Source organism: Panthera uncia (assembly GCF_023721935.1).
Source record: "Panthera uncia isolate 11264 chromosome C1 unlocalized genomic scaffold, Puncia_PCG_1.0 HiC_scaffold_3, whole genome shotgun sequence".
Taxonomy (NCBI): Eukaryota; Metazoa; Chordata; class Mammalia; order Carnivora; family Felidae; genus Panthera; species Panthera uncia.
Window position 1 is genome coordinate 28,020,367 of NW_026057584.1, and position 23,375 is coordinate 28,043,741.

The 23,375-nt window shown below is 40.0% G+C and overlaps 1 protein-coding gene across 4 annotated transcripts in view; it reads right to left on the minus strand.

The window, feature by feature from the left end:
• Positions 1–18,536, minus strand: part of PIKFYVE (phosphoinositide kinase, FYVE-type zinc finger containing) — an 80,743-nt gene extending 62,207 nt beyond the window's left edge. Inside the window, exons 1-8 of one of the 4 annotated variants that reach the window (XM_049615022.1) lie at positions 18,265–18,533; positions 14,650–14,830; positions 12,226–12,378; positions 11,928–11,963; positions 8,627–8,745; positions 7,753–7,924; positions 2,614–2,821; positions 358–447 (exon numbers count right to left, since the gene is read on the minus strand). In XM_049615022.1, the coding sequence (XP_049470979.1) occupies positions 358–447; positions 2,614–2,821; positions 7,753–7,924; positions 8,627–8,745; positions 11,928–11,963; positions 12,226–12,378; positions 14,650–14,830; positions 18,265–18,489 (1,184 nt within the window). In that variant the 5' untranslated portion in view covers positions 18,490–18,533. The other 3 variants (XM_049615023.1, XM_049615024.1, XM_049615025.1) reach the window with 3 other exon arrangements.
• Between the last annotated feature and the right edge of the window lie 4,839 nt (positions 18,537–23,375).

The window sequence follows — 23,375 nt, forward strand, 5'->3', positions numbered from 1 at the left end:
AAATGAGCTCTAAATGTAATCAAGTTGGTAAGTGGTGGTAAGAGTTAAGGAAGTGCCCATCTGTTACCTCCTCTCTTCCCTATGAAATAGAAAATAAGGCCATCTGCTAAGCTAGAAGAAAGAGGAGGCTGTGGGTTCCAAGATCTGAAGCCAGTGGAAAATACTAGAAAAGAGACACTGAAGAGAATGCAAGCCAGAGCTAACTAGCAAAAGGGAAAACAACAGTTTAATTCAGCTTTTAGAGCTAAGAAAGTATAACAATCAATCTCACCCATTTTCATCTGTTTGTTCTTCTCATTACTATGAAAAAAAGAAAAATTCAAACACAGAATATAAAGCTTTCATTTGGCAGCTTACCTATTTCGAGCAGGAGACTTCCCAGCATCTTCTTGAACAGATACAAGCCTTGTTGAAAGAGGAGTATTTGAGGAGTCTGGATGAATCAAACTATAAAGAAAGTAGAAAAATATGGAGATGCTTTGGGACAGTAACAAGCAAATCCAATTTCAATGAAGTGCTTTAACATTTAAAGGCTGATTGTGGGGCGCCTGGGTGGCTCAGTAGGTTGGGCGCCCAACTTCGGCTCCGCTCAGGTCATGATCTCATGGTTCGTGCGTTGGAGCCCCTCATCAGGCTTTGTGCTGACAGCTCAGAGCCTGGAGCCTGCTTTGGATTCTGTCTTCCTCTCTCTCTGCCCCTCCGCTACTTGCGCTCTGTCTCCCTTTCTCTCAAAAATAAACATTAAAAAAATTTTTTTTTAATAAAAGCTGATTGTTTTCCCCTGCAATGATGAAATTATGCATCAGTTTTATTTTATTTTAATTAAGGTAGAAACTATGTTTTTTTACATTAAGTGCATCAAATGCCAAAAGACTGGTAGTTTAAGTATATAGTATGCCCTTAAAATAATACATTGCTTGGATGGGTACTCCCAGCACTCCTTCATCAATCATATACACAAAACTGAAGTGACCTTGAGGGGAAATCCTGAATTCAAGTATTTTATTCTCAGTCCCCATAACCCGCTGGAATAGCACTGCAGAATCGGACAAACCTAGGTCCAAGTGCAGGCTCTCCATCTGACTAGCTGTATGAACTTGGGTCCATCACTCAATCTCTCTGAACCTCAGCTTCTACATCTGTCAAAAGGAGAAAGCAGTGCCTATCTCAGAGATGGGAAAACCAAAAAGAGAATGAACATCAATCAGCACAGAACTAAAATTATTCTACCTTTGACATTAATCCTACATCTCTCAAGAAGCTTTCAAAATCTGGTTTATTAGATGATACTTGCCAATTCTGGGCTCACACAATAGGGCCAGGTACAACTAAAAGGCATTACTAGCTAACGTAAGCAAGAACTGAGAATTCCTACATTTTTTTATTGTTCTATTAAATGTAGAATCAATCTTTAAAATTTATAAAATACATGTAATGTATAAAGAATCATGATGCCACAAATAATAACGCACCATTAGCACTGACTCCGAGATGCTTATATTCCCCTACCCAATCCCGTTCCCCTCTGGGCTCTGAATGAAACTATGGTTGTAAATAGCATTTTGTTCCTTTTCTTTAAGTTTACCACGTTTGTATACCTAGATAGTGTGGTTTTGTATATTCTTGAACCTCATAAATAATCACTGTTATATATGGGCCTTTCTTTTGTGCTCCACATTATGTCCCTAAGATTCATACACATAGAATGTAGCTATAACATAGTAATTCTTGACTACTGTTTAACTTCATTAGTTATATATTAATTCCTCATACCTTTAAGCGGTGATTGATAAAATAACTTGTAAGAAAGAAGTTAATTAAAACTCTAAGCTATTTGACATGGCCAGATTTAGTGTTACGCATAAGAATATAACTTAGCTAACAAAAAACAATCAGAAACTGATGAATTTATGATTCTAATTCAAACAATTCCAGGTAACTTCTAAGAGTTAATAACATCCTTCACTAGCAGGCGATGTAGCATATTTAGACCTATGGAAAAACATGAAATGTTCCTTAGGAGGGCAATATAATTCCATTTACACATATTATAAAAACAAACCTTAAGAGCATTCTCTTTCTCTAAGAAAGCTACATTAGAAATTAATCTCAGGGCGCGTCTGGGTGGTTCAGTTGGTTAAGCACCTGACTTCTGATCTGAGCTCAGGTCATGATCTCAAGATTTATAACAACGCAGAGCCTGCTTGGGATTCTCTCTCTCTCCCTCTCCCCGGCTCGTGCTCTCTCCCCCTCTCCCTCTCTCAAAATAAATAAACTTAAAAACAAAAAGAAATCATTAATCCCAATAACTTCTGTTGCCTATTCAAGAAATATTATCAAGATCATATATACACCTTACACTGTTCTCAGTGCCAGTGGGTAGAACAGTGAGCAAGAATGATACAAAGTCTCTCCTCTTGCAGAGCTTACATCCTAATTAGTCAATATAATCACGATAAACATGCTGTGATCCTTTTGAAGAAAGCCAAAGAAAAAGGTGGGGAATTTGTAGGAAATAATAAAAGAAGATAAATATTAACTGAAGGCTCTCATGGGTCACAAGACTATCTGTAGCTCTCAAATATAAATAAAATTGTAGTTAAGTGATAGTACCTTTGCCAAGCAAAATCATCCTCCAAAAATATGTTGCGGCTGGCTTTTCTACTTCCAACAGGTGTTCGAGGTTCATTTGGATCAAGTACAGACACAGAGGAAGCAGAATCTGAAAGAGCATTCAAGTCTTCCCCAATGGAATTACTGTCTGTGGAATGAGCATAACTTAAGGCTATTTTTCTACAGTATGTGCAAGCTCGGAGGTCCCCTAGGAGGGAAAACAAAAAAAGAAAATTAACTCAAAAGATAACAATAACAATTTAACACAACACGTTAAATTCTTGGGTTAACAGTTACTCGAGTAACAGGAAAACGTCTTCAAGTAAAGACCACCAAAAAAGAGGTTTTAAAAATGCAAAATAATTTTGTTGGCTCATTTATATATTTTAAAAACCATCATTATGATAAATTCACCCACGCATCCAAATTACCTCAAATATTTATTAATGAGTTAAGAAAATAGCACTCTGATACTAGAAAGCTCTGTTTTTAAAAGAGTATTTTTCGGGGCGCCTGGGTGGCTCAGTCGGTTAAGCGTCTGACTTCGGCCCAGGTCATGATCTCGCAGTTCGTGAGTTTGAGCTCCGCGTCAGGCTCTGTGCTGACAGCTCGAAGCCTGGAGCCTGCTTCAGATTCTGTGTCTCCCTCTCTCTCTGCCCCTCCCCAGCTCATGCTCACACTCTGTCTCTGTCAAAAACAAATAAACTTAAAAAAAAAAAAAAGAGTATTTTTCAAAAAAAAAATGTATTTTTCAAGATTCTAAAAGTGAAACAAGGGGCAGTAGGCTCAAGGAAAAAAAAAAAATTCAAATAGAGTAAATAACCAATACAAATGAAAACAACATATTTTTCCTCGGCAAGAAAAGAGGAAAAGAGGAAAGCATTATGGAGGTCTCCATTGTGAAGTCCTAAGAGTGGCCTCCACAAGGGGGCACCATTGTAAAAACAAACAGAAAATGGGCTTACACACAGTAGGAAGCACATAGGTGAAACTATTGCAGAAATTCTTATAATGAACATTAGCATGGAAATGAAATATTCTTCAGAGAACAAACAAGGTAATTTAATACTCTCATACGTTGTAAATTTTTTTAGAACACAGCCCCACCCAAATATAAGTTTTCATTTCTACCCTGATTTTCTATAACCACTATTCATGTGATTGATTTTGTAACAGTTTAGTGTACTAAAAAAAAAAAAAGTCAGATAACTAAACTTCACAAATAACATGTTATTTAACAATTCTACCTTAATTTTTTTTACCATTAGCATTAGAAAACTGAAGTGACATGGAACAGAAGATTTCTTAAAAGCACCTGTACTCTGTTTTTACCATAATTACTACCAAGTATAGTAAATGGTGTTTTATGAGGCACCTGGATGGTTCAGTCAGTCAAGCGGCCGACTTCAGCTCAGGTCATGATCTCATGGTTTGTGAGTTCAAGACACGCATCGGGCTCTGTGCTGTCAGCTCAGGGCCTGGAGCCTGCTTCAGATTTTGTACCACCCTCTCTCTCTGTCCCTCCCCCACTCATGCTCTCTCCCTGCCTCAAAAATAAATAAACATTAATAAATGGTGTTTTAGGTTTTTTTCATTTTAAGACTACAACTATGTAGTGCTCAGTTTTTGTTAAGTTATGCATATATTTTAAGCAAAATTAAATACCACTTGTTGCATTAAAACTAAAGAAAAATATATCCACTGCAAACAGGACTACAAAAAGTGACCTCCAGTCTGGGATAAATGACAGTGTTAGGACATACCACCATCAGCTGACCAAAGTAGAACTGCAGTAAGGAAGTGAAATCACATCCTGCAGAAAGGTCTTTAAGTTCCCACAACAAAGGCTTGGTTTGTTTCTTACTCTAAGGAGAGCTCCCTTAACCAGTCAGCGATCAGAATAAAAATGACCACACCAACACAGTTCAGCCAAGCCTGAACTTGAAAGTTTTCATTTCATGAAGAATCTTTATCAGCAAGTGCCTGCTGAACACATGCCTGTGTTATGTGATGGGATACAAAGATCGATGAGACAGCTCTCCCACCAAAGAACTCAGTCGGCTGCGGTGAAAGACACATCTAATGAAGAAGTTACATGACAGATACAGAGATATTACTGCTACTACCACCAATAACTGTTCGATATTCATTCATCCCTTCCCATGTGCCACACATTATTCCGGGTACTTTTACGTTTACTCACAACTACAACATACAATTGCATCCAGCATGTCTTATCCCATTCGCAATGGGTTGGTTAATTTTATGTGTCAACTTTATGTTTGGTCAAATAGTAGTCTAGTTGTTGCTGCGAAGGGTTTTTATAGATATGACTAACGTACACAATCTGTTGACATTAAGATTACCCTCCATAAAGTGGGTGGGCCTCCTATCTTAAAAGATTTTTGTCAATTTAGCAGGTATAATGAGATAGACTGGTTGCTCCTAACTGCACTAGACAAAGTGGGGGAAAGAAAAGGATGACCTCAGGAAGTCAAATTCCCAGGTCAAGAACTGTACAAATTACCTAGAAGTTCCTATGTCTTCCCTGAAAGAAACCACTATCTCCTATAGCAAAAGAGCTGAAAATCAAACTAAGAGTTTCATCCTGCAAGTGGCTAAATTACAACGCACACTGAATTATTAATCTTGTAGTATGACTGCTACTAAAATAAGGGCACTGATTAGGAAGGAATGGAATCCTGAAAAGTAGAATGGGGATATATGAAAAGATCCTGATGAAGCGGGGGACACTAAACCCCAAAATTCTGCTGAGTCTTCTTTGCCTTTCTTAGCCTTCACACCCTGTCAGAGATTAACCCTGCTTTGCCTGAGAAATCCAAAATGGCCTGAGTTTGCTACCTTACCAAACACTGCTTATTCTCCTCAGGACCCACTCCCACCACCCTCTTTGCTTCTAGAGTTATAACATGACTCAAGTCCCCACAAACCCTGAAAGGTAAGGTATAGTGTGACCCATGAGAAGGTGCACTACACTCCAAAAGAACTACATGATTTTTCTAACTTACAGGGACAGAAACTCAGGGAATAGGTGTGGAAGCAGACATCAAAGATATAGAATAGTGGAAAGAACATAAAGTAGGACCAAGCTGATTTTTGATATGAGCCCACTAAGCAAAGGTTCTGGATGGAATATCATAGCTTGAGGGGTAAAAAAAGGGCTCTAAGAGTCTGGTTGGTTGGTTGGTTGGTTGGCTGGCTGAAACATGGACCAAAAGCAGCCTATACTAAAAGAAGTTGAAAGGCCAGAACTGCCCTGGTATACAATGAAGGAAGGGATGCAAAGAAATAGGAAGATTATAATGTCAAGAGAGGATTTACCAAGCAAGACCTGCTCACTCACCCAGGAGGATCTGGAGCCTATGCCTTTCATGACCATGAGAAATAAATTTGTGAGGGGAGCCCCAGCATCCCTGTAGAGCTTTGTGGTCACTGTTCTCTGTAGGTCAGAAATTACAGTGGGAAAACTGCTGCCACTGAATTGGAAAACCTAAATGCAACGGAGACCATTAGATCCCAGGGTGGCGGGGGCCAAGTGATGGCACTTCATCGCCAATGACAAGGTGGGCATGCATACCACAATAGACAGTAGAGTCAAAGCAGCAATCAGAATAGTCTGACTTATAGGACCTGTGGCAGTGATCATGGTGTTCCTAGAAGCGAATTCAATGGGCAGTCCACTAAATTCTTACTTGATTTGTAGAACTCTAGATCAAGTGGACAGTAGTCTAACTTAAATCAAAAACAGTCATGGCTCCCCAATTCTCAGACTTGAGCCATTTATAGACCTAGAATTCCATGAATGAAGCAGGAAGGCTGGGTCCCCTTGAGGAAGAACTCCACTACACTGCCAAAAATGTATACAGCCTTCCCCAAAGGGACCTACAGCCTTTTATCAGGGTGACTGTGCATTGAGAAAAAGGTTAACAGTCAAACTTTGGGGAAGTTACTGGACTTTGGCTCTTAAGTGACACTAATTCCAAGGGACCCAACATTTTACTGTAGTCTGCCAGTCAGAGTAGGGGCTTACAGAGGTCAGCTGATCAACAGCATTTTAGCTGAGATCCATCTTCTAGTGGGTTCAGTGGTTATTCTGTCATTATTCCTCAGTTCTCAAATGTATAATTGGAATAAACATACTCACCAAATGGCAGAATCTCTACATTAGTTCCCTGACCTGTGGAGTGAAAGCCATTATGGTAGTTCTGGCCTCCAGAACTGTAAGAAAGTAAATTTCTGTTGTTGTAAGCTACTCAGTTTGTGGTATTTTGTTATGGCAGCCCTGGGAAACTGACACACCAACCATATTAACAAGACCGGATTTTATCCTAAGGGTAATGGTCGCTCTGAAAGGGTTTCAGGCACGGGAATATCCTGACATGATCAAATTAGCATTTAACAAAGAATAATGACCAGAATGTGGAAAAGGAATTAGACAAAGCAAAAAACGAAAGGTAAAAAAAAAAATCTTTTAAAGGCTATAGCCATAATCCTGATGAGAGACAACTGAACTCTGAAATCTGTAGCAGTTTAGTGATGGGAAAAAAAGTGAGTAAAGCTAAGAGGAAGATCTGCATGGTAACAAAAATAATTTGAGAGATGCCGAGAGGGTTTCTCTTTTTGGAAACTTCTGTCCACCTTGCACTCCCAAGTCACTGTATAAATCCACACATCATTATTTTTTGCTGCTTCAACATATAATTTTAAATCTCCATATTGCTACAACTCATGAAAGAACATGAGTAAGATGCAATTTTCTAAAGCACAGTATCATACAACTCAAGGAAGATCTGCACTTTGTAAAATGAAAACTCTCGTGGTAATATACATTAGTAATGTCCCCTAACCATCTTGTCTAACAAATATTAACACTCCTATGGTCTTTGCTAGCACCTATGGCACACTATCTTTTACCCTAGTTATTTATGAACATGTCCACCTGCTTTATTATTTGACTGTAAAGTCCTTTAAAACAAAGCTGTATCTCCCTCACTTGTGTCCCCCATGTCTCACACATGAAGCTCCAAAATAAAAACTGGCTTCACATTGGTCCTGTATTACAACGACTTATAGTTACGATCTTTAAAAACTGTAAAACTTTCAATGAAATGCATTTACCCGTATAGCCCATAAATTTTCCAGGGATTTCTTGATTACAGCAACGACTGCAAAAAATCTGCCCACACAAGCGGCAATGGTGTCTGCGCCTAAAGGTTGTAAATTTCTCACTACAGTCGTAGCACTCTTTACATTGGCTGTCTGGCATCCAGTATTGCTTCAGGTCGCTATCCTATAACAATAAAAATATGCGAAATCGAAAATATGAAAAGATGCAATGACAAATATAGTGCTAATCAATACCCTACGAGGTTTCTTTTGCAGAAACTGACAAACCATTTCGAGAATTCATGTGGGAATTGGCCAAAATGACCAAGACAATCTGAAACAAAAACAAAGTTGAAGGACTTACATTACCAGCCATCAGAATTTATTCTGAAACTATGGTAATTTTAGACAGAAAATCAGTTCAAGGATAGAAAAAAACGGGAGCTATATAACAGAAAAGAGAGCCCTGGTACACCCGCACACATGATATGTGGACTCGTGACAAGATTTATAATGCAATCAGTGAAGAATGGTCTTTCAAAACCAAAATTGGTGCTGGGTCCATCTAGACATCCATGAGAAAAAAATAAAGCTTGACCCCAAAACTTCACATGAATAATGAAGTTTCTTGAAGAAACTATGGAAGACTATTCGCTGACGGTGGGCTAAATAAATACCTCTTAAACAGAAAAGCACTGACTTAAAACAAAAAGCACTAACCATAAAGGAGAAAAAAATTTATAAACTTAAGAATTTACACGTAAAAATACACATTCATAACTGAAGGAAGTACTAACTGGACATTCTTTCAGGCGGCATTATGCCAATTTTAGTGGGTATGGCATGAGGCCCATAGAAATATTTGATAAATGATCTTCTCAAGTACCTGGCTTTTCCCCTCCATGATTTCCTTGAGGCGTTTTAATACTGTGCTGAGGCTTCGAAGCTGAACAGCTGTACGAGGGTCATGACCTCCAAAGGCAGGCTCTGCTTTCCTTCTTGTGTCTGAGTCAGATTTACCAAAAAAAAAAAAAAAAAAAAAAGCAACCTTGTTATTAGTCCTTACTGTCTATGCAAAAATAAGGCATGTGTGAAGATATATATGTGATGTATAGTGCCTTTTACTATTTACATAAATTTATGTTCTCCCAGCCAGTGATATGGATTGAGAGTTAAAACTTTAAGTCTTTATAGGGGGTGCCTCGGTGGCTCAGTCGGTTAAGCATCCAACTTCGGCTCAGGTCATGATCTCACGGTTCATGAGTTCAAGCCCTGTGTCGGGCTCTGTGCTGACAGCTCAGAGCCTGGAGCCAGCTTTTGATTCTGTGTCTCCCTCTCCCTCTGCCCCTTCCCCGCTCGTGCTCGGTCTCCCTCTCTCTCAAAAATAAACAAACATTAAACAAAAACCCAAAAACTAGTCTTTATAAAGGTAAGAGGCTGTTGGAAGTATTTCTTACTACCATGTAAAACATTGCTTCACAGGCAAGTAAGGGCTACCTAACACAAGCACTGTCTAATAAGACCACTGAGAGTTTTGAGGCCTCTGCCAGATGTACTGCTTAAATGGCCCCAAAATTCATTAATGATTTATTGGGCTCTTTGGTCCCAAGCCATAATCAATACCGGCTAGAAATTTAGCAGAAGAAAAGGCAACCTCTGTGAGTTAACCTAGCTTAGCCTATATAGTCAAACAGTAGGCAACAGTCCAGTTCAGTCTACATACAAACCACCTAAGCCTCATTGAGCAGATGATCAGAAAGTTTAATAACCCAGCCCCCAAAGACTCTGACAGAGTTCAGAACATCCAGGGTGGTAATTTACCCACAAAAGTCCCTCCATCAAGTCTAAACAGATAAAAATGCCAAAGAATTGCTAGAACTCCAATCCTACCCTTTCCTGCCACCTCCTTAACCCTGCATCTCCAACTGGAAGGGATCACTTACACTTTAAATAGCAATACTTATGCCAGTCCTATCAACAGTAAAACAAACCCAAATTCAGTTTTGTAGCCAAAATGGGTGTGCCCACCAAAGCTGTCATGTTATTTCATTTTGCAGCCAGATTACCACTGAAGCTACCACCTATTCCTGGCTCTGGCAGTTACAAAACCTAAGTCAAGCGAAGGTGGCTTGACAAAAAGGCTGACATCTCTGTTAGCTTAAACTCATTAACCTAATAACCTATGGCAGATCAGGATGGAAAATACACCACCTTAAATCTTCTCAAACTCACTTATTTGCTAGTTGCCTTAGCTGTTCTTTGTCTGGGCTGGATGGGACAGAAAGGATTACCAAGAAATGAGAGGTTGGCCTCTAAACTGACAAAGAACTCTAAAGACAACTGAATCACAGAAGTGATTATTGAAACTGTACCTGTTAGAAAACTTAAAAACTTTACCTTTCTATAAATAGTATTACCCTAATTTCAGCAGATAACTCAGATGTGTTGTTACTAGAATAAAAGGTACAAGTATTAGAATGACCAAAATTTTGAATATCACAATATAATAAAAAGCAACTCTCCGTAATTTGAGTTGAAAAAAGAGGCAGACGAAGCTGTTAGAATTCCAATAGCTGTGCTCCCATGCAGGGACAACAAATAATCGTGAAGCCCCTTCTAGCTGCTTAGAGGTATAAGAGAGTACTAATAGCATCATTCACTGGAGAAGGAAGAGCGACACTGTTCCTGGAACCAACAGAATCACAGGTATCCGATGGAGGTGACAGAGATCTGAGAGGAAATCTGGTCTAGCACTCTGCCCTAAATAACCTTAGTTGTTTCTCCTGTAAAATGGATATTGCATAATTAAATGACTTTCCTAAAGTCACATAGCAAGTAAATTGTGGAATTGCAGCCTTTTGTTAGAAAAAGGAACTTGAGGGCACCTGGGTGGCTCAGTTGGTGAAGTGTCCGACTTCAGCTCAGGGCATGATCTCACAATTCATGAGTCCAAGCCCCACATGGGGCTCTCTGCTGTCAGTGCAGAGCCCGCTTCAGATCGTCTGGCCCCCACTCTCTCTGCCCCTCCCCGCTCATGTTCGTTTTCTCCCTCTCTCTCTCAAAAATAAGCAAACATTTAAAAAAAAGAGAGAAAGAAAGAAAAATGAACTTGATTGGTCAGTCTCAGGCTTCTGAAGCTTAAATGCTTCTAGCAGCTAAGGTAGAATCAAAGAATCAAACGGAGTTGATAAAAGAAAGTAAGGAGTAGTGGAGACTGCAGCAAACTAGACATTACAAGCTCCACCTTGTGATATTTAAATTCAAGTTCATCAAAACACCACGACAAGGTGTGGTAGGCTGTCAGTTTGTAACCCCTAAGAGATTAGATTCTAGTCCAACTCCTCAATTTGACAAATAAAGAAATTCTATGCTTAATTCAGCATAGGATTTAGTCAGACCCCTCCACAAAAACAGTAGTGTTGCCAGAGGTCAGGTTCAAAAGCAAAGGAGCTTACTGAGCTTAGAGGTTAAAGTAAGGATGGCCTCCTTTCTCTCTCCCCCACTTCCCACTTTCTGACTCTTCCTTCCAAATGGCTGATGTAACCCAGGCAGAGGCTCACTGCTCTGGGAAACCTGCAGTGGTGATGCAGCCCGCCCCACTCCAGTCCTTAGGAGGTCGTAAACTGAGTCTGAACTAGCTAGAAGAGCTCTCTCACCAACCACCATTACCTATGCCTGCCCACTTTTCACTCGAGGATCTCACGGGGAAGACTGGCCAGACAAGACAAGATCTGGTGTTCAGGGACACTTGACTTCTAATGCTGCCCCCTCTTCCTCTATTATGTCACCTCTCACTGCCTTTCTTTTGCCCCCTTGAGCTGGGCAAGCCACTGTGCTGAGTTTAATAATCTAACAGAAACTGGCTAACATAGAACTCTAACATAGAATCTAACATAGAACTGACTTTGTCTAGTCTCTCATTCAGACACTGATCCCCAGCCTATACTCATCAGAAAAGCATGAAAATGAAGGAGATGACTACAGTAGACCAGGACAGAGAACAAACAGGCAAGAGCTCAGCTTATCCAGCCACAAGGACAGTCCGCATCCCAACAAGGACAGAAGGACAAGAGCAAGGGGCAGCCCACTAACGGAGTTGAGAGTTCTGCAGCCAGAGGCATGCACACCACATTACACTAGCCATCCCAAGAACAGATGCAGAATTAATTCACAAAGTTGAAACTAACCTGTATTCTCCTGGGGATGTTGCAAACTGTTCTCTTCTGAAACCCAAGCAAGTAATTAATCAAAAAAACAGTCAAGATATCTGTGCTTGGCCTAAGTTAAAATTTAACAAAATGCTTAAGAATTTTTTTTTTAGGTATCAACAAATTCTTTCACTATCTAGGTAACAGTTTCATGAATTCTGAAGAGCACCTGACTATTCCAAACAGCAGAAAAGTTAAGTCACTAAATAACCTGGGAAACACAATGTCTGGAAAAATCTAACACACAGAGAAGAATGAAATAAGAACACTGTCTCACCTAATACTGCTGAAGATCGCCGCTGGAGTTCCTCATTAAGCTGTTTTTTATAAGGTGTAGGTGACCTCACAGACTGTGTTCTTGAAGGGAGCTGAGGGCTGGTCCAACTTCCACTTAGAGAGGGCTGCTCTCCCTGGCCCCCTTCCACTCGCTCTGTAGCAAAGGAAAGCTTGGCATTATTTGCAAAACTAAGACTCAGAGTTCAGCAAAGAGAAGGAATAGATAAAACTGTTCTGAAGATAATGTATATGCGTAATATATGCATAACTAAAAATTAGCTTAAAAAAAAGATATTCAAGAAAGTGGCAAAATTATGGGCCAATATTTCTTCCTTGGCATGTGATCTTCAGTTTGTTTTACTTTTCATTAGAAATACCTTGAGCATATTAAAGGAAATAGAATGTAAGCTTCACACAAAGGCGAAAATTTTTTTTATCTGCTTTATTTATGGGATAGATCCCATGCACTATTAAAACAGTGCAATAGTGGATAATAGGTACTCAATAAAAATTTGCTGAATAAAGAAAAAGATTATTGTCTTATGATGACTAAATATAATGTGTAATCCCACATGAGATCCTGGAACAGAAAAAGGACTTTAGGTAGAAACTGAAGAATGAATAAAACACATACTTTAGTTTATAATACTGTGTCAATAATGGTTCATTAATTGTAATAAGTGCACTATACTAACGTGAGATGTTAATAACAGGGAAAACTGGGTGTGGGGGTATATGAGAATCCTGTACCATCTTCCCAATTTTTCTGTAAATCTAAAAGCAAACAATAAAATTTTTCTAAAAAGTCATTACCTTAAAAATGGACTAACAGGAGATTTCATAGAACTTTAAATTGACTACTAATAAAAGTCAGTTAATACTGGAGCACCTGGGTTGGCTCAGTCAGTTCCAGCTCTTGGTTTTGGCTCAGGTCATGATCTCACAGTTCATGGGATCAAGCCCCCTGTCAGGCTCTGTGCTGACAGTGCTGAGCCTGCTGGGATTCTCGTTCTCCTTCTCTCCTCTGCCCCTCCCCTGCTCTCTGAATGAATGAATAAATAAATAAACAAACTTTAAAAAAGTCTGTTAATACTATTAAAATTTCTTCTGAACTAATTAAACTATTAACCCTCAAGTTCCTTACAAGAGGGATTACTTTCTAATGCATTTCAAATAATACAGCCAAATATAAAGCAGAGATAATAGGCCATATTTTTTTAAATTTTTTTTTAAATGTTTATTTACTTATTTTGAGTGACAGAGAGAGAAAGAAAACACCAGCAGAGAAAGCGAGAATCCCAAGCAGACTCCATGCTGTCAGTGCGGAGCCCAACGCAGGGCTCCAACTCAGGAACCATGAGATCATGACTTAGGCTGAAGTCAAGGGTCAGATGTTTAACTGAATGAGCCACCCAAGGCGCCCCTATTTTTTAAAATTTTTCTTCCAGGTAAAAAATACCTTACTTCAAAAGAGCTCACTTAAAAAGTACCTTTTCCCTTCTAGTTATGGAATGAACAAGTCATGGATATAAAAGATACAGCATAGGGAATATAGTCAATGGTACTGCAGTAACGCTGTATGGTGACAGATGACAGCTACACTTGGGGGAGCGGGGCATAACTTGTCAAAATCACTATGCTGTACACCTGAGACTAATGTAACATTAGGCATCAGCTATACTTCAATTAAAGAAATAAAATTAAGCAAGATCCCAATTAAGGAACATTTTGTAAAATATTTGGCGTGTTCTCTACAAAAATGTCCATCTCACAAGACAGAGAATAGGAGACAAAAGATAGATGAAAACTATATGCAGTATGTAATCCTGGACCTGATCCTGGAATGGAAGTTTTGAGGGCAATGCATTTGTTTGGAATACAGACTGTTGATTAAATAAAAGTCCTGCATGATGTTAAATTTCCTTATATAAATAGGTAAAAAGTATCTCTTCACTTGATATTATTACACTTACATCTTAATCTAACAGGTTTAAGTCAAGAAGCGTGCTGACAGTTTCAATTTTGGAAAAATAGGAATCTTTCCTCCCAGGTGCTGAGTCTTCGAGTTTTATGGCTTTAATTAAAATCTTTTGGCTATTTACCCCCATAAAAACAAAGTCCATTCTGTGAACTTAAGAAAGTTGAAACATATTAAGAAACGAAAAAAAAATGCTACCTTCAAAGAGGGATCTCCTTTTAACATTATTTTTCAATTCAGACCTTCAGTTACCAATAACTAATAAGATTACAGGGAAAATTCTAGCTTTCTTCTCTTGAGCAGCAAACCCCAGTGACCGATGATTGAAGCTATCTCCTTGTTGATATTTCACATTCTTGCAAAGACACAGCATGAAAGCTGAGCTGAACAAGAGAATTTTAGAAAATCAAAATTACAGGTTCTCTGATCCGTAAGAACAAGTCTTACCTTTGTTAAATCGAAAGAGATTTACAAAAGAACTATACGCTGATTTAAAAGGAGGTTCGTCCTGATCAGGAGTCAAAGGTTTAAAGTGTGTGAGATGAGAAGGACTAGTAGGAGATCGAGGCAAATCATTAGCCGAGTCCAATGTTGGGGAAGTCTTATCATCTGTGGCCATTTCATGAGTCTAAAAAACAAAAGATAGGAGTTCCTAAGGAAGCCCAAAATTTGATTCCAAACAGCATACCTAAATATCTGGAAATCTGACTCTGAAAACTCTGATCTCTGAAACCAAAGAGTAAATAAATCTAGTTTAGTATATATTGCAAATTAAGGCTTAAAAACACTGCAGTCTAGATCATAAGGAAGGGTGTCAGACAACTGAAACTACGATTACACAGCCAATCTAATTTTCAACATTGCTATTTAATCTACAGAAAATATAAAAATTATTAGTAATTTGGAGGTAAGGTACAAATGTGAGCAGGAAAAAAGAAATAAAAAGCATTTTCACATAATTTATATCTTTTCCATTTTAACATTTTTTTTTGGAAAAAGAGATAACAGCTGTTTAAAGTTATAAGGAAAACTGATTTTGCACAACCATATTAATTCCTCAAAAAAATTTTAATTTATTTCAATTTTTCTTTTAAAAATATAAAGCATAAATATTTCCAAGAAAAGAAAATGAAACAGTCATCCCTTAATGACACTTCTGTACAACCTCAAAGATTTCTTCAAACTGTGCCTCATCTCCTCAAGAACTATTCAAATCAACAAGCTGTTCCTGTCATCTCTCCTCCTAGGCACGTGAATCTGGTTTTTCTCCTTTTAAGCATAACCTCATATAGACATTAAAATGAAGATCTTAAAGAGTTTTTTTTTTAAATAACCAAAAATGATAGTTCAACCAAAGTAGTAAAGGTAAGCACATCACCAGATGGAGGGTAGAGAAAAACACTGATGTCTCTTTTCTGCCGTATTAACACTTCAAATTAATGACAACCATGAACTATGCATAACTGTAGTCATTAAAGTACTACAGATGACTTTTGATTTTTGTCATCTACTTTATATCTTACAAAGAGGACATCACACTCCCACAAAACGCTTTTCAGTTTCAAAATCGTATCTACCACCTTGTTTTAATTTTACAAAAATCCTGGAAAGCGCACAGAGCTGGCCTTACTACACTTTGCCTTTGAGGCAACCAATGCACACTGAACCTAAAGTGACTTTCTTGAGGGTCACACAACTAGTCAGTCAGTGGTAGAAGTGTAATTACACCCCAAGTTTTATCCCAGAATTCCTCTTTAGATCGAAATTATTATTGTAGCTCTTCACAGACTTCAATTCCAGCCTATCTAAATTCCTGATTAATAATTTAATTGATTAAAGCAGAAATGAAACCATGGACTTGAACATGATTTGGCAATAAATGTTTATTGGTATGGGGGGGAGTAGAGGAGGAAGAAAAAGAGGAAGGAGTGTTGAGGAAAAGGAGGAAGGAGAGAGATGGAGAAGAGAGAGGAAGGAGGGAGAAAGGAGGAGAGGGTGGGAGGGAGTGAGGGAGATGGAGGGAGACAGAAAGGGTCTCTAATACCACCTTCTATTGGGGAGAATAGTCAACAATTCTAAATTATCATGACAATCCATATTCCAGCATAAAAGATTCTGAAGCAAGCTGCTAAACGAATTCGTGTCAACTCAAAATGGGGGGGGGGGAGAAAAAGGGGAAGAAAAAAGAGTACTAAAGACAAAGGATTGTGTGATTGCAACAACCACCCTCAGGCTTGGAAAAACAGTCCACATTCTACTGTGACATAAGTAGCATCTGAAGCAGAGTTAGCAATCTGCATGAAGAATCTCAGCGTTACTACTGAGGGTCACCCATATACAAAACTATTAATAAGCTTTGGAGATGTGAGCATAAAAATTACCATGAAAACGCTCAGCAAGTGCCGTCTGTGAAACATAAACACAATCACATAGCTAATCTTAACAATTTCATAATGACACCAGCATCTTGAAAAAACTGCCTTACAACTCTTATTCTCTGGCAGCTTAATTACTGTCTGGGATATAAACTAGGCCTCCTTGCTGACAGGCAATTAGAAATATTAACCTGGCCTTCCAAATGCCAGTACTTTGCCTCTTATTTCAAGGCTACCCCACCACACACTATCTCGGTGATGAAGCCAATGTGAAGGCTAATCAGGTATTACACGTAGAACACAGGCCAGATCCACTAGCCAATTTCAAAATATAGTGAATGAAAAAATCCAAGTATCAGCTGAATAATTTCTAAATACAGTTTTTAAAAATACTCAAGACATATCTAATAATGCAGGCCAGCTGAATACTAGAATTGTCAGTTTCCATCAACAAAGATTTTGTTGTTCAATTTTTGACCAACATGCCAAGAGAAACACTAAAGGAAGACCACAACGTGATCCACATTACTCTTCCCAGAAGGCAGAAAATGGGAGCCCACAGGAAAAGAAAAAGGGAAAGTTGTTTTGCTCCACAGAACAGACGACCTGCCCAATCTTTGTCAAAAGCTCAAACCCAACCAAAACAAACAAACAACTAAGGTTATTTTTGAATCCTGATAGAATGAAAGTTTTGGAGTGGCAGAAAAGGAGATTCAAATAAGTTTGAAATAAGAGAGTGCAAAACCAAACCACTACCTCTGGTTTTAAAAGAGTATGCACTGAATCAATAAATGATAATTTAACACATACCTACACATCTCAGATAAACATAAATAACTTGCTTTCTACAGAATTCTAGCACTTCTCATATTTCTTGAATATCTTAAAAATAATCTCTATACTGGGCATATCTTAATTCTCTAAAAACATCCATCGCATTTCATCCTCACCCTTTTGCTGGGAACATTATAAGCAAAGGTAAAATACTAAATGGGAAATCAAGTCTCCTCCTCAAGAGACTTTGAAACATAGGTAGTAATGGGATGGACTCAAGTAGAAGAAACAAATATTTTTAAAGAGGTCTGTTCATATTTGAAAACCCACTACTGGTGTCGTTTTCTGCAGCTCAAGAACTTTCTTTTTCAGTCTACGGATGCACCTCTGACACACAGACTAGGAGCTGATCCATCAGAGAGGGAGGAGGAACGGGACTGTGCACCTCCGAAATAAGCTGAGAGACGTGGGACAAGAGAGGGGCAAGAGAACTTCAAATGTTTCCAAGGAAACCTCTTCAAGAACAGCCGCACCCGGCTCCCAGACCAGGGGCAACCGGGGAATCGGGGAGCCGGCTTGCTGCGGGTACCGGTTCTCTGCCCTTCGTTGCCCAGCCTCGGCCACAGTCCGGCCTCCAGCCACGGTGGTGAAGCTTCAGCTCTCGCCTTCACTTCAGCCTTCCCCTCGGCTCTGGCCCCGGAGCTCCCCAAACCGGCCTTCTTCCTCACTCTCAGCGCCAGCCGGCCGCGCGCCAGGCCCCCTCCCTTACCTGCGCCTCCCGCCTGGGCCCCGCCGGCCACCCTCCACCCCGGTCGCCGCTTCACCCCGTTCAGGCGCGGAAAGCCAGCTCCGGAGCGCAGCGACGGGGGTACTCGGGCCGCCGGCGGTTGCTGCAGGAAGCAAAGCCACTTACATGGTTGATGCGGCTTCTCCCTTCCCCCGAAGGCTCCGCCCCCTGTCCCTCCTTCTCTCCAATCCGCAATTCTCCCGGCCGCCGGCTCCGCCCTCTTCTTCCCGTCCGCGCCACGTTTGGATCAGACGCCCAGGCAAAAAGAGTCGAGTTCAGATAGAGTCGTCCTCGACAGCTTGGCTGGTTAGGCCACCTCCTCCTTCCCAGAGGAAGGCAGGGCGACTGCATGCGTGAGCGTCACGCGTGTCGGGTCACCGGACGGGTGCTGGCTGGGCCACCGCGGTTACCGTATGTGTTCGATGACATGGGCTCTCGTAATGTGTTACCGCGCTCAGCGTTCCTAGGGACTGACACTCAGGAGAGCGACGACTGTTGTCACACTTAAGTGACTCCGTCAATAACTGGCCAGGTGACCTTAAGCAAATTACTAACTTCCTTAGGCCCCTGCCCTCTTAACTGTAAAATGGGGCTGATAACAATACCCACTTCACGGACAGTTTTTTTGAAGATTAAGGAAAACATGGCACGTAAAGCTTTTGGCACAGCGCCTTACCCAGAGTAAGTCATGGGAGCTCTACAGCTAGTGTTTTCATTCAAGTTGTGTGTTGCCAAGACTGGGTGCCAAGAAAATTACCGAGCCTGGTCTTGCTCAGCCTGGCTAGCATTAATCCATCTTTTTGTCCTGCTGTGAGCGTTGTGCCCTTAGCTGAAGACAACACGCCAAAACCTGCTGACCCCAACGGTGGGACTTGGCAGGGAGGTCAGAAAGTTAATGAAACCCAAAGTGAGGTGCTATTTTAATTCAATTCTCCAGGCCCTTTCCTCAAGAGTTTTGGCAAATCCCTACCCAGTTTTCCTCGAGTTGCCCTCCTCAGCGGATGGAGAATGGCGTCAAAACCTGAAGGCTGATACCACTACAGGGAAATCCCGATCACCATCCTCAGCTGGGTCCCTCGGCAATCATCCTCAGAGTGGGTAGTCTGCCCCCTCTCCCCTCCGTCACTACTGTTCCACATCACACCGTTCCTCGTGCCCCATTACCTGGACTATTGATCTCAGCAGAGAATCTCACCTACCTGAGTCAAAAGGCACAAGCTATTGGGTGTGACCTCTAACAAACCTCCCACATATTTATGATTCTGAGTCTATTATGATGGTACTATGCTTATATTCCTTCCTGTATTATGTATTAGTTGTATTTGTACTGAAAATAGCTTTTCCTTTTCTTCTTTTTTATATTGATTCGTATTGTTCAATTCATTAAACAAGGAGGCCATCAGGCCATTAGTCTGAGACTTTTTTTCTTTTTTTTTTTAGAAAGAGAAAGAGAATGCCCATGTGTTGGGGAGGGGCTGATGAAGTGAGAGAGAGAATCCGAAGCAGCCCCCAGTGCAGAACCAAACTCGGGGCTCAATTCCAGGACCCTGGGATCATGACCTGAGTCGAAATCAAGAGTGGGATGCCCAACCAACCTAGAAGGCCCCAGAATGAGATGGTTCTAATGATTGAGTAGCCTCTGTAAGTAAACCAAAACCAAAGCCTAGAATGCCTCAAAAGTTATGAATTTGAAACCTAAGGACAACCAATCACCAACAGCCACCTAGGCTTTCCTAAATATGCAACCGCTAAGATGTGGTCAGTCAAATAATGTTCTTGCTTTGCTTCTGCCTCTATAAGTCTTTCCCCTAGCTCCCGTCGGTGGAGTGCTTCCGATCATTTCGCATTTGGCAGTGTCCGATTCCTGCTCAAATAAACTCTTAGAAATTTTAATATGCCTCAGTTTATCTTTTAACAGTATCAGTACAGACTTGTGTTTTTTTTACACTGTTATGATTCATTACTGCCACCACTCTTTTTGATAGTCAAGTTGTCCCTAATTTGCCCAGTGAGAGCCCCTTCAAGCAGCTCCTGTGTACATTTGACAAGCCTTCATCACTTTTTGAGCACTTCCTTACTTTTTTACCCAATAAAATATGCCAGACTCATCTTGAACTATCCTTGATCTAAAATTAGTTCTGTAAGGATCCCTGATTCTCTTTAGTAGGAACACAAAGATATTTTTAAAAATCATGAGATTCAGGGGCACCTGGGTAGTTCAGTGGGTTGAGCTTCTGACTTCAGCTCAGGTCATGATCTTGCATTTCATGAGTTCGAGCCCCGCGTCAGGCTCTGTGATGACAGTTCAGAACCTGGAGCCTGCTTCAGATTCTGTGTCCCCCTCTCTCTCTGCCCCTCCCCTGCTCATGCTCCCTCTCCTTCTCTCTCTCAAAAATAAATAAACATTTAAAAAAAATCATGAAATTCAGTTCTGGCTAGGAAGTAATGAAAGTGGCACTCACATTCACTGCACATGAAAACATAAATAGGTATATCCCTCCTAGAAAATGATTTGACAGATCTAACAAGTGCTTTTAAAATGTTCATACTCCTTGATCCAACAATTACAATTCTATCAGTAGTGCCTAAGGAACTGAGTCGAGTACAAAGTATAGCTAAATATGTTTTTCACAATTATTCAAAACAGTAATAGAAAGGAAACAAATTTCCAATGAATACAAATAACATGAAAGTAATATAGTCAAATGATGGGCAATTAGGCAATCATTAAAAATTATGCCAAGACTTTCTAGAGCATTCTTCATTTCATGATCAATCTTCTTGAAAAAGTTTTGTCTCCTTTCCCTCACCTCCCTTTCAAACTTCAATCCTCTATAGTAAGGCTTCTATCAGAATCATTCTGATAGATTTATGCTTCTTAAGGTGCATTCGTGAGGTCTTCCTACTTGCTAAAATTAATTTCAGGCTTTGTCTTCCTTGCCCTCTCTGTAGTACCCCCTCCTTTTTAGAAACTTTCTCTTTGTTTCCCATCAGTCTGTGCTGATTTTTCTACCACCTCCTAGATAATCCTTGCCATTGTCTTTTGGGGGCCACTTTTCCTCCACTTAGCTGTTAAAGGTATTGAGTATTCCACAGAATTCTCACTGAGGTAGACTTTCCTTCTTACTGTATACTTCTAGTTTATGACTTCTTAAATTCTATGGCTTCGACTATCAACACATGCTTGTTCGTTTGCTAGGGCTGCCATACCAAAATGCCACAGATCGGGTGACTTAACAGAAATTTACTTCTCACAGTTCTGGAGGTTGGAAGTCCAAGATCAAGGTGCCTGCAAGGGTTACTTTCTCCTGAGGCTTCTGTCATTGGTTGCCAATAAATGGCCACCCTCTTGCAGCCTCTTGACATGATCATCCCTCCGTGCATGCACATGTGTCCCAACTTCCTCTTCTTATAAAGACACTAGTCCAGGGGCACCTGGGTGGCTCAGTTGGTGAAGCATCTGACGTCTGACTTTTGATTTTGGCTCAGGTCATGATCTCATGGTTTGTGGGTTCAAGCTCCATGCCAGGCTCTGCACTGATAGTGCTCTATGATAGTGCTCTAATACTCTCTCTCTCTCTCTCTCTCTCTCTCTCTCTCTCTGCCCCTCCCCCCTCAAAATAAATAAACTTTAAAAAAAACACTAGTCAGATTGGATTAGGGTCCACCAATATCACTTCACTTAACCTTAACTACCTCTTTAAAGGTCCTCTTTCCCAACACAGTCACGTTCTGAGGTACTAGGGATCAGTGCTACAACATACGAATTTGAGGGAAAGAAGGACACACACTTTAGCCCATAACAATGCTAAAGAGTCTCAGATTTCTCTCTCTAGTCCAGACACCCCTCCTGAACTGCAGATGCAGCTAAATGCCTCCATAACATCTCTATCTGGCTGTCCCACAGGCATCTCAGATTTAACACATCTTAAACTCAACTCATGAAAATCTGTGACTCTGTATTTGTTGAAGGGCACCCTGTCACTCAAACCCCATGCCCAGAAATCACCTTACTGTCCTTTCTCCCATAATCTTCATGGCCAATAAATGTCAATAAAGTGAATTTCCACAAGGTAGAATGTTGCACTGCATTTTTTTTAGATCATCAAAATGAAAACACAAATGCCTTAGACTATTTCTGACAATCCTGTTATCTGGATGAGTGTCTCATAACCAAATACTGACAGAAATTTCATAGCCCATGTTTCTATTTGTGTGTACAACAGTAAATAGGACCAGCTCCTATTAAAATATCCAGATTTTTTCATTGGCCAAATGAAAAACAAAAGATGTCAAGGCATGCAATATTAACAAAACAGAAAAATGGTGTGCTAAATGAATTCTCACACGACACCCAGAATAGGCAAGCTAAATTCAAAACAGCAAGAATGTAAGCAAACATCATGTGTTACATTTAGTTAATGTTGTCAATGGGTAATGTATTATCTTATAGTTTTGTTTCTAGTCATTTTGTCTATAAATTTATTTTTTAGTTGTATAAGAGCTATCAGCATAAGGAGCATATATATACCTAGTTTTGCATATACATATATGCAGTAAAAAAACCAATTCTAGGGATCTACAAGAAAATATTTTCAATGAAAAAGGAGTCCCTGTGTTATTGGCTTAGGAAACACTGTTTTAGGATGCTGAGATTCCCATCCATAAGTGTCCCACAGTGGCTCAGAGCCAAATTTGCAGCCCATCTCTAGAAGTGTTTAGGATCTGATGGAATACATTTTGTGATTCAATTCATCTTGGTTCTGTATAATTTACTATATGTATTCTACCTTTTCCTCATTTTCCTCACATATATTCAATGTGTTTTATCGTGCTATATTGTGTTATTTTGAAGGCTTCCCTAAATCCTTTCTGAAACAAGAAAGAATATACTTTTAGTAGTAGGCAAAGGGTGAACCTGATATAAAATGAGAGTAAGTTTACAATTTCAGGTGACTTTGGATCTCAGATTCTAGATGAAAATACAAGCTTATATACCTCTATAATCATTTCTACAAGAATAAATGGAGGTAACTGCTACTTTCCATTAATCCATTTCAAAAATCAAGTGCAGGGCACCTGGCTGGCTCAGTGGCATAGCATGTGACTCCTGATCTAGGGGTTGTGAGTTTGAGTCCCACCTTGGGTGTGGAGATTACTTGAAAATAAAATATTTTTTAAAAAATCAGCACATGCAATGCTATGTATCCCCCTCCCCCCCCCCCCCCCCTTTACTT